The sequence below is a fragment of the Elephantulus edwardii genome, unplaced genomic scaffold (genome assembly GCF_000299155.1).
Source record: "Elephantulus edwardii isolate Elephantulus edwardi_28Jun2011 unplaced genomic scaffold, EleEdw1.0 scaffold00028, whole genome shotgun sequence".
In the NCBI taxonomy this organism is placed as follows: domain Eukaryota; kingdom Metazoa; phylum Chordata; class Mammalia; order Macroscelidea; family Macroscelididae; genus Elephantulus; species Elephantulus edwardii.
The window spans coordinates 13,816,785-13,828,451 of record NW_006399778.1 but is presented as its reverse complement, the minus strand read 5'-3'; the positions used below and the strand labels follow the sequence as shown (position 1 = coordinate 13,828,451).

Sequence of the window (11,667 nt, the reverse complement as noted above, 5' to 3'; positions counted from 1 at the left end):
AACTTTACTCTGTTGACATCTCCAGTTGTGGGCTTCTGCCAAACTGTTTCAGTTCTACGTAATTGAAGGTATTTCTGTTAAGAATGTGTCCTGTTCTTCTGTTCTGCATAGAAAAGTTAGAGCTCCCGCTTCCCATTTGAGGTCAGCCTGGGGAGACTTTTTCTGAGATTGTGTGATTCGAATCCATATTTCTGTCCCCTCCTCATCAGGCAGCCAAGGAAACAACCAAGTTCACCCTCGGCTACAGCCAGGTCAGTACCTGCTTTATTCAGACAAGAAGTGTCTATGTGGATAGAGCTCAGCTCCACCCTTTCCACATTGCGAGGAAGTTTTGCAGGAAAATGGAAAAGTAAACATGTTGTGGCCCAGGGTAACAAGGAAAAGACAAGTTAGAGCAGTTCAGGCAAAACGGCTAGTGTAAGGATGGAAGAGGTGACCAAGGGAGGGTCTGGGTCTAGCGAAAATAGTTGGGACATCCATGGGCAACCAGGTGCCAGGCCTGATCAAAGGCGTCCACGACAGCAGGCTCCAGGGGCCCTTCTTCCACTGCAGCCAAATTCTGCTCCAGCTGCTCCAGGGTGGACATGCCCAGGATGACCGCATCCCCGTGAGCACCCTGCAAGGGGAAATGGCCACACTGCAGCACACTTCTGCTCAGTGACACTGGTCACACCCAGCCCCACCTCACGAAGATTTAACTGCTTATTGTTTATGTCTCATTATTGCAGAGAGCAGTTTTGCCTTCAGTTTTGGCTCCTTATGTCTCAGCAACAGATAAATCTGTGGTCAGAGCCTTTTTTCATTCCTGCCACCCAGCAGCTGGGTTAACCCTTCCAAGTTACCTTTCCCTCCACTTGGCAGGGTGCATGTAGAAACTGCAAATTTCGTAAAATAATTAACAGGCATGTCATAAAGTGGATCTGTTGCAGTATAATTCCCATGATGGGAAACTCCACAAGACCCCAAAGTGAGAGTTGGAGCTTAGGAAAGAGAGCAACTGAGGGGACAGAACAAATGCAAAAATAGCCTCCCTGCAGCTGGTCCAAGTGCGGTGGAGGCCACAACGAATTGATCACAGCCAGTTACAGATTTCTTTGTTCCTTCTCCATTACCACTGCTTCACTTGACCAGTTTTAAAGATAAGAATAGACTCCCGGTGCCAGTTTCTTCATATGTAAGATAAGGATATTTGCTGCTGAGTCACCCTGATGCAGGGCAACCCTTGTACAAGGAACTGTAGGTCCAGTCTTGTGCCAGCCCTGAGTGCATTGAGGACTGGATGTTTATGATCCTTTCTTTTCACTGACTGATTATTGGAAGGAGCACATCAGGCCTTTCTTCCTCGTCTCTGAATCTAGAAGTGCAGCTTTTCAGAGTCTACAGCACACAAGCCACCACTGGCAGGTTTTGGCTGCACGTGAGGTACATCACTGGGAACCAAACCCAGATTTCCTTCATGGAGGGTGAGAATTCTAAACACTGTCTAGGGCTCTTGTAAGAGTGTTTCTGGCTGGTGGTTATTACTGTGTAGAGTTGGGAGCTGACCCTCCAGCATACTTTCAGAGGCAGTAAATCACACAGGAGGAGTTCACCCATTTTTCTCACATGGAGCAGTTGGTGGATTCAAACCACCTCCCTTTGTAGTTTCTAACTGGGTACTTAATTTGTGGAAGACCAAGATTATTGTACCTAAGAACTGAGTTGTAGGGAGCTCTGGTGGCCTAGTGGCAAGACACTGCACTGCAATCCCAGAGGTACGTGGTTCAAATCCACCAGATGCTCTGCTGGAGAAAGAGGGGGCAATCTCCTCTTGTACCTGTCAGATCTGATTTGACGGTACATGTAAAAATAATACAATAAAAATTAAAAAGCAACAAAAAAACCTGAGTTGTAGATTTCAGAAAAAGGAGTTGAGTTCTATTTAATCTGAACCAGCCAGTGGGTTTCATAGGCAGTTAATCACACGGGAGGAGATTGCCCATCCTTCTGCCCCTCTCTAGCTCCAGAAGCTATATAACCAGGGATACCTGGCTTACCTGGAGCTTGGAGTGGTGATACATCCACCGCAAGGCAGCTGAGGTCATGCTGGGAGCGCTGGGTCCATAAGAAGCCTGCAGGGCCTTCTCCACCAGGGCAATGCCTTTGAAGTGATCCTTCTTCCAGTAGCTGGGAAGGTGGTACAGAGGTCATTACACTGGGGCTCACTGGTGTGGACTGTCACTTTGCCCCAATTCCTGTACTGCTGAAGAAGTTGTCTCTGTTACTTGGCATTGCAATGTATGTGTGTTTCTGAACCTCTGGAGGTGAAACAGTGGAGGAGTCTTCAGTATTAATTTGCTCACCAAGTGTCAAGGCACAAGCGCCAGATCAGGCCTCCCAAGAAACTTCAGTGCTGGATCTATGCTCAGGGTCGGATGAACCCTATGACATGCCCTGGTCTCAGAATCTGGCTTTGGACTGGATAAATTATGTATACTGCATTGAAACCGATGAATGAGAGAACTGTTTAAAAACGATATATGATTGGGTACTATGGTCATGAAGAGAGTCCAGAATGAAGGCCACATAGTGGAGCGTACTTGGGGTGGGGGTTGGGGGTGCGGGAGGATTGTATACCAATGAAAGAATTTTTCTTTTACTTTTCAAAGAGAAGAGCAAACTAGAGGTGAGAGGTAGGCAGGGAGAAAAATGCAACAATGAATGAATGGAAATCCAGTCTCTGTAAATGTTCATTAAAATTAATAATAAAAAATTAAGAATAAAAAAAAAAAAGAATCTGGCTTTGGCTTTGGCTGAGCCACCTGCCCTCACGTTTATTTCCTCTTTGAGGAAAAGAACCAGTCCATGGCGGCCCCAGAAAGTGAACACAAACTGTAAAGGAGACAACACGTCCGAGTTTGTAAACTATAAAGAACAGACACATGAAAACCAGGTGAGCCCAGGGCCCTACTGAGGCAGTGGAGAGCTCTGTGAAGAGCCAGAAGGTTCTGAAACCTGGCCTTGGTTATCAGAGATGCTTGGGTGTGCCTGATAGGGATTTAAATCACAGCAGTGCACACCCATGAACTTGGATATCAGGCCCTTCACAGCTGAAAAAAGTGCTGAGTATTTCAGTAATACTACCAAGGAGCATGTGCATGATGCTTGGCTGCTTCTGCCCTCCTCCCAAGATGAGAAAAAGCAAGGAAGGAACTCATATGCAGGAAGTAACTACGAAGACTCAGCTGTTCTGATCAGGGAGAGACCCAGACCCAAATTTATAGGATTTCCCCAACATAACATGATATCTAATAATAATGGTACACTAAGAACAACAGATGCATCTACTGTAGAGATGCCCTCAGGAAGCAGCAGAAGGGAAAAAAGCATGAGTTTAACATCTGACACAGGAATGGGCATCCAATAACTTGATAATTTCCTTCAAAATTTAAAACCATGAAAAGGGAAGAAGGCAGGAATAGCTGTTCAGTGGTGACTTGAGACCCCAGTAACATCACTGCATCAGTATGCATGTACAAAATGACACTCATTTTTCCCAAGAGGGTGGGTGAACTGATCATGAGATGCTCCCAAACCCTAGGTTTCCAAGTCACAATCTGCCTCTTGCAGATTGTCCCAATAAAGGGGACATCCTATGAAGGACATGGGGTCCTCATTCTGATCCAGGCCCACAGAGACAGGAGGATAGCCCAAAGGGGGAATGACTCTAGATCTAGGAGCCCAGCTGGGACAGGCTACGAGGAGAACAGCCCCAGGGACCCCCTATTTCAGAGAAAGGGGGCCAATGCCACCTCCCACGCTTACGCAGCTCCGCCCCAGCTCACCGACTCATGTAGAGGTCAGACCAGTTAATCCCATAGAAGCGGCCCACAGGGAGTTTGCCATCCTTGTCCTCATATTTGTACTTGCCAGTCAGCATTCCCCCTAAAAAAGGCTGCAATCAGGACCTTGACCAGACCCCTCCCACAGAGGCTGGAGGTCCCTGGTGGCTCTATACTGAGGGGCCCAGGTGGGCTGGAGAATAGGGCTCAACCTCCTGGCAAACCCTGCTCTGCCTCCCAGGTTTTGGGCTGAGCACCACTGGGTCAGGAACAGGCAGAGGTGGGGTCAGGGATGCCCTCCATCCCAGATGACAACATTGCCCCACAGCACCCTCACCAGCCAAAGGGTTGAAGGCATAGAACCTCAATCCATAGTGCCTGAGGCAGGGGAAGAGTTCCGTTTCCACTTGCCGAGTGGTGGCGTTGTACAAACCCTGCAGGAAAATGGGCCAGACGAGAAGGAAAGAGTATCAAGGGGCACTCGACTTTCACCGTTGTAGAACCCTCTGTTCAGACCCTCCTAGGGCCTTAACCACGGGACATAGACTCTCTGTGTGGGGGTAGTGAGTGCCCAAAGTGCATATTGGCTTGGATTGTTCATCCCACCATTTATGAACCCCTACTACAAACTGGACACAAGGATTTACATCCATGTCCTGGAAAAGCAGAGTATGAACTCATTACCATCAAGTCAGAATCGATCACAGCTGACCCTCCAGCAGGCTTCCATGACTAAATCCCACTAGCGGAGATTGCTCATCTTTCTCCTTGGGAGTGGCTGGTGGATTTGAACAGCTACAGACGTGTGACTTTTGGGTTAGCAGTACAACTCCCTATGAACTACACTATCTACCAGAACTCTCTCAGACAGCACTGTGGTTGTTTTGCCATCGAGTCTGAACCAACTCATAGCTGACTGTCTAGTGGGTTTTCAGAGGCTGTAAATCCCACGGGAGGAGACTGCCCATCCTTCTCCCGCAGAGCAGCTGATGTGTTCAAATTACTTGCCTTTGGGATTGCCGCCCAACTTCTTACCACTAGTTGGGTATAATGAAGTAAGGTGGTGTTTAGGATAATAATAGATCAATTCTGTAACCACAGGCTGAAGTGAAGCAGGTGTATAAACGTGCTTAATGAACAATGAGAGGCAAAGAACATGAGATCTCAGGCTCCTCTGGGACTGTTAGGAAAGGCTTCCCAGATGTGGAACCATCTGGAAGTGAGACCTGAGAATTTCAGCCAGGGAGGAGGAAGTTGGGTTATTTCAGGCTGAAGGTGAGAGGGGTGAGAATGAAGGGGCCCAGGTGGATAATGAAGCAAGAAAGAGAGGCGGGGCTGGAATGTGCAGGTGCCGGTCTGCCAGACTGAGGCCCCTCATCCTAAGGGCACAGGAGCGCCTACAGACTTAAGTGGAGGGGGTAGGGGTGGTGTTTGGTTCTATGCAAAGGACACTGGGACAGTCAGAGGGACCAAGAGAACCCTTGGAGATGAAGCCTCTGGGCCCCGACCTCACCTGGTACACTGTTGGCAGGATCCAGCCGTGTGTCTTGCAGAGGGTCCAGATCTCAGCCACCTCCCAGGAAGCATAGTTGGAGAGACCAAGTTCCACAAACTTGCCCTGAAGAAAAGAGACTGTGGTCTGACGTCATGTAGTCTAGAAGATCAGAAAGGGGAAGCCGGTGGGGACTGGGGTGTGGCCTGTGCCCAGTGCCACCTGGAACGGCCCAGGTGCCTTTCTCCTGGGTAGTGACAGATGAAGGAGAGAAGTTATAGACACATCCAGGGGTCCACCCTCACCTCCTGGTGCAGCTGGTGGCAGGTCCGCAGTGTCTCCTCTATGGGGGTGCTGTGGTCGGGCAAGTGCAGGTAGAAGAGGTCCACCTTCGGACACTGCAGTCGCTGCAGCGACGTCTCCAGCTGGAAGCGGAGACTGTCAGGCTTCAGGGAGTTACCATTCAAAGGATTAGCCTTGGTGGCAATTTTCACTTTTCGGGGAGAAAATGGAGATTAGTTCAGGCCAGTTTACCAGTGGTTGTGAAGGCAGTTAGTGTAATGGTTAAATCTCAGCTCTGCCATTAATAGCTATATGACTCTAACTACTAAATTTCTTAACCTCTGTGAATCTCAACTGAGGTGATAATGGTCCCAATCTCTTAGGAAGATCTTGAGGATTGATGAACTTGCATCAAGAGGAATCTTTCTGAGAGAACTGAACGTACCAGGTGTTGTACTAGAGGAAGAGAGAGGAAGATGAAAACTTGTTTCCTGTCCTCATGTCTGTGGGGCTATTACACAATCAGAGAGGCAAGGAGATGTACTAGAGGAGCGCAGAACAGTGTAGACTTGGAATTAACAAGTGGAGGTCAGAATCAACCAGCTGAAGAAGGATGGGAAGTGTATGCTGGAGTGCAGGGAAAGAGCCCAAGTCTAGGGAAGCTGAGTCTGTGATTTCAGGTACCCAAGGACAGGAAGCAAGGGAAGAGGTGCAGTCCAGGGGGCCTTGAGTGCACCCCATGGAGTCTGGACTTAGAGCACTGCAGAAACTAAACAGTCACTGCTCTGGTTTTGAAAGATGAGCTGGGCCAATGCACAGACAGAGAACTTGAGCAGCATATATGGAAGCAGGGTGATCACCCTGGAAGGAGCTGCAAAGACCCCAAGCTAGGCCTCTGAGAGACAAAAAAACCTAACTCATTACCATCACATCAGTTCCAACCCAGAATGACCCTACAGTACAGAGAACTGCCCACAGAGTTTCCAAGGCTGTAAATCTTTACTGAAGCAGACTGCCTTGTAGCAGCCAATGGGTTTAAACTGCCAACCTTTAACCATTTACCACCAGGAATCATGGGAAGGGAAGGCAGTGATCAGTTAAGAGAAATTTCCCCATGAGAGCAAGCCAGAAGTCAGCCATCCAAAATGCACAGGACAGAATGTTCTCCCACCCTCACTAGGTATCCTCAAGGGCTGAACATGTAGATAGGGGAGGGAGAGACTGTTCACAGCTGGAAAGTCACACTCCTTAACATTTGGAAATCACCTAATTGGTGACTCATTTGGAATTTTTCCATTCCACCACTTCCTCAAGCACACCACCGTCCCCCAGTGCCCTCCTCACCCAACCTGCCCAGTGTTAACCCAGCTTCAGATCTGACTACTCCCTGGTCTCAAGGAAGGAATAGAAGGAGACTGAAAAAAAAAAAAAACCAAAACGATTAGAAATCACAATTGTTATGTGTCATTGAGTTGCCTGGAACCCATAGCGACCCTATGTACAGCAGCTCTGAAGCCTACCCTGTCCTGAGCCAGTCTCACTGATTCCTACACACCTTCTCCCATTACCCCAGTTACTGTATCAATCCACCTCATCTGGAGTCTTCCTCTCCAGCGCTGTCCCTCCATCCTTCCAAGCATGATGTCCTTCCCCAAGGATTGGTCCCTCCTTGGCCACGTGCCCAAAGTGTGTGAGATGGAGCTTCAAAATCCTAGCCTCCAAGGAGAAACTTGGTTTCACCCTCTCCAAGACAGATTTATTTGTTTTCTTGTCAGTCCATGGTATGTTCAAAACTTTCCAGCACCACAACTCAAAGGCATTGATTCTTCTGTCATCCTTAGTCATTGTCGTGCCCTGTGATGCATAACAGTAATTGCGAAGACCATAGCCTGGATTAGGTGCACCTTAGTCTAAACTGACATTGTTGCATTTCAGTACACTGGAGAGGTCCTTGACAGCAGATTTTTCCAATGCAATTCGTCTTTAGATTTCCTGACTGCTGGTGTTAAGAGTGTTGATTGTGGAGGCAAGCAAGATGTAATTGTTAACTATTTCAATCTTTTCATCTCTTCTCCATCCATCATGGTGCTGCCAATTGTCCAAGTGGTGAGAACCTTTGTTTTCTTGATGTTGAGCTGTAATCCATATTGAAGACTACAATCCTTGACCTTCTGCAGCAAACACTTCAGGTCTACCTCAATTTCAGCAAGCAAGGTTGTGTCATATGCATAATGTAGGTTGTTGGTGATTCTTCCTCCAATCTTGAAGCCCATTCCTCCTTATAAAGCCCAGTCTCCCGAATGATCTGTTCTGCACATAGATTGAAATGGTATGGAGATAGGATGCATCCCTGATGCACTCCTTTCCTGATTTTGTCAAGATCTATCTGAGAAGAAATGCACCCCTTCTTATCAGAGAAGAAACCCAGCAAGGCTCCAACAGAGAGAGCTTACGAGTAGAGAGAGACAAAGTGTGCCAATAACCTGAACAACAGGTGGCTATTAGCTGTCATCAAGTCAGGTAGTCACCAATTTCCAGTGGCTCAGTCAGTGGAAGACAGAATGAAACCCTACTCAGTGCTGCACCAGCCCATAATTGATGGGACCATTTGTAATCTGTAGGGTTTTCATTGACTAATTTTAAAAAAAGTAGATCTCCAGGTTTATCTTGCCATCCCATATCAGTTGGGAAGTTCCATTGGAACCTGTTCTTCATCAAAACAACATGCAACATTCCAATGACAGACAAGTAACCACTAAGCATGATTTGCACTGGTTGGAAGTCAACCTAGGTTTCCTATATGGAAGGTTCAGATTCTCCCACTGAACCATCAATATCCCAATAACAGTAACAACTAACATTTATTCCTTTCTTTGAGTGAAGGCTTACAAATGATAATGGTTTTTTCATACAATCATTCACAGATACTTTGTTTTAGAACATTATTACCACTGATTACCAATGTAATCAGGGACATCTCCAGAGTACTGAAGTGCAATGATACCAGTCTGGAGACTAAGGTGCGCCTGATACAGGCCATCCATGGTCTTCGCAATTACGTGCTATGCAACTGAAAGTTTGACAATAACTAAGGATATCAGAAGGAGAACTGATACCTTTGAGCTGTGGTGCTGGACAAGAGTATTTAATATATCATGGACCACAAGGAGAACAAACAGGTTCATCCTGGAGAGGGTGAAATCAGGATGCTCCTTGGAGGCAAGGATTCTGAAGTTCCCAGTGACATACTTTGGACACGTTGCAAGGAGGAATCAGTCCTTAGAGAGGGACATCATGCTTGGAAGGGTGGAGGGACAGCACAGGAGAGGAAGACCCATGATGAGATTGATTGATTCAGTGACTGGGGTAATGGGGGTTAGGTGTGTCAGAGACAGTGAGGTTGGCTCAGAAGAGTGCAGGGTTTAGGGCTATTGTACATAACGTCACTATGAGTCAAAGGCAACTCAACAGCACATAACAGCAAATACAATTACCATGTCTAAGAAACACCTTATTGTGCATTGCCTTTCCTTCTGCCTAACTTATCAATTTTGACTCTGCTCTTTCTCCCTTCCCATCCCTGTTAATTCTCCAAAACTGATTTTGTGTGTACAGCTTTCCTAAGGTTTTTATTATCATGGTATTATACCATAATTGTCTTTCTGTGACATATGTCACTCAGCATACTTTTTCTAGATAGATCCATTTTGTGCAGCATCCCATGAACATTTTATCAGACTGTATAATAATACTCTATGTATAACTGCACCATAGTTTCTTCAGTCCTTAGACCAATAGGTGGACACTTGAGTTGTTTCCAACTCTTTGCTCTTGTAAGTAACACTGAAATAAATATGAGTGTGTATGTCAGTTTGTGATGGATCTCTTATTTCTTTGGAGTTTACAGCTAGTAGTGTGATTGCTGGGTCAAATGGTATTACTATGCTCAACTTTCTAAGCAAATGTCAAACTGCTTTCCACAGTGGTTGCTGAGGCTTCACTAGGTGCCTGCCAGGCACCAACCTCAGAAAACTCTAATGGGTTTTCAGAGGATGGAAATCACACAGGAGGAAATTGTCCATCTTTTTCCCATGTAGCAGCTGGTGGATTCAAACCTCCAATCTTTGGTTATCCACTAAGCCACCACAGCTCCCTAGGCACCAGCCTAAGCACCTCTATTATCAGACTGATGAAGGACAGTTACCTACCCCTAACAATCCTTCTACTTAAGCTGCATCTGCCTAAACCCTATTTCTCTAGCACACTTGGCATTTCCCACTGTCTTTGCACGTTCATATCCTTGGCCAGGAATGCTCTCATTTCTTCCTCTTCCTGGCAAACTCTTATCTGTTCTTCAAGGTCAAAAACACCAGTGTTTCTTCAATGTCTCCTGGGAACTGTTCCCTTATCCGGGCTCCCCAGGCCTCTCTAGAATCTGAGCTTCTCTGAGGTAGATTAGGGTTAATTTCCCCAGAGTCCCTACTGGGACAGTTACAAGAACAAGATTCAGACAGCCTAGTAGGTACACAGAAGGCAGTTAGGCTTCATGGGCTTCCTCTCTGTAAAGTCTACCCTCCCTACAGTGCTACTGCTGCTTCCAGGCGCTGCCAACTTGGTGAAATGGGATCATAAACAACTATCTTCCTTAAGAACAAAGGCAGAGAGTCTAAAGAACGAAGTTTAAATGAGCTGATAACTCGCCCATTGCAAAGTCTGATCTGGACTCAGGGAACAGTGATTGGGGCAGTGAATGGGAGGGTCAGCACGGGCCCTGTGGAGTGCAGCGAGGCTATGGGCTGCACAGTTCCAGATTCCCAAGTTTTCCGCGACCTAGAGATAGGCTGCGCAGGACTGCCAGCATTCTTCAATTACCATCGCGGAAAGGAACGGTTAGCGTATGCAGGGGATTGAGGAACTTGGGGTTCACAGAGCTGCAGGGTGACCAGGGGGAGGTTGGTGTTCAGGCAAGGGGAGAAGTTGTGCGTCCTGACCAAGCTCTGGCCCACGGTCAGGGACAGTGCACGGCAGTCAGGTCAGTTCCTACAACATTTAGGGGATGGGTTGGGGTCCCAGGTGGGAGTCAGGAATTACCTCTGCAGCCGCTGTGGCCTAACCCGAGTTCCAGGCCTCCCAGGATGCTCTCCGACTGGCCGTCCGCGTAAATGAAGGCTGTGTCCACCTCGGTGTAGCCGCGCTCCAAGAAGACGCGCATGGACTCGGCGCTGGCCGCGGGGTCCATGCGGCGCCCCATCTCCATGGCGCCCAGCACTGTGCCGGGCCGGGCCGGGGCGCCTGAAGCGGCCAGCCTCTGTGACAGCAGCTGAGACATAACAGCGGTGGCGGAGGAGAGAGTCAAATTGGGAGTGGTGGAGAAAGTTCTCGCTGTACATTGTGATTTAGCCACTCCCGCCTCCGGCCCCGCCCGCCACGACCGTGGGAGGAGCGATGGGCGATGCGTGCAGGTTCACCCCCGGGTCACACTACCTGAGGCGCTGTCTTAGACGGGTTTCACACGCACCTACCCGCCAAAGGTGTGCAGCGGGTGGCTCGGGGCTGGGCCACAATCTCAGAGAGGTAGGTCCTAGAATTGCCAGTGAACCAAAGGGAGAGGATATGTAGGACCTCCTTGCCACCTCTACCACCCTTCCTGAACTTGTAACTGACAATAAATAGAGAATAATAATATCTTACACTAAAGAATTATCTTTCACAAGGAACGGACACAGTTGGAGAAGAGTACTGAACTTCTCATGAACTGCAAAATGAACAAACATGTCTTGGACAAAGTGCATTCAGAGTGCTGCTCCTTTGAGGCAAGGGTGACAAAGCTTTGTCTCACATACTTTGGGCACGTTGCTAGGAGAGGTTATTCCTTGGAGATGGGTCATCGTGCTTGGAAAGGGGCATGCTCAACCACACAGAATGACAAAGTGACTGCTGCAAAGGGCTCCATAATGTCAGGGGATGAGGATGGCACAGGATAGGACAGGTTTTAGATCTGTTCATCTGCTGTGAGTCGTATTCGACTTGATGGCACCTAACAACAACAAGAATGTAAGATTAACTTTAAAA

The 11,667-nt window shown here is 47.7% G+C and overlaps 1 protein-coding gene across 1 annotated transcript; it reads right to left on the bottom strand.

The window, feature by feature from the left end:
* Nucleotides 1-454: 454 nt before the first annotated feature.
* AKR7A3 (aldo-keto reductase family 7, member A3 (aflatoxin aldehyde reductase)) lies at nucleotides 455-10,936 on the bottom strand. The gene is made up of 7 exons (XM_006883588.1): nucleotides 10,687-10,936; nucleotides 5,619-5,806; nucleotides 5,335-5,439; nucleotides 4,159-4,255; nucleotides 3,825-3,924; nucleotides 2,037-2,166; nucleotides 455-616 (listed from the first exon to the last, which is right to left on the bottom strand). Exons 1-7 carry the CDS (start codon nucleotides 10,922-10,924, stop codon nucleotides 455-457), a joined length of 1,020 nt encoding a protein of 339 aa, XP_006883650.1. The 5' UTR covers nucleotides 10,925-10,936.
* Between the last annotated feature and the right edge of the window lie 731 nt (nucleotides 10,937-11,667).

Coding starts and splice junctions, on each gene's coding strand:
- AKR7A3 (XM_006883588.1), bottom strand. CDS start 10,924: ATGTCTCAGCTGCTGTCACAGAGGCTGGCCGCTTCAGGCGCCCCGGCC. Junction 5,807..10,686: donor AGGCCACAGCGGCTGCAGAG/GTAATTCCTGAC, acceptor CTCCCCGAAAAG/TGAAAATTGCCACCAAGGCT. Junction 4,256..5,334: donor TCCTGCCAACAGTGTACCAG/GTGAGGTCGGGG, acceptor ATTTTCCTGCAG/GGTTTGTACAACGCCACCAC.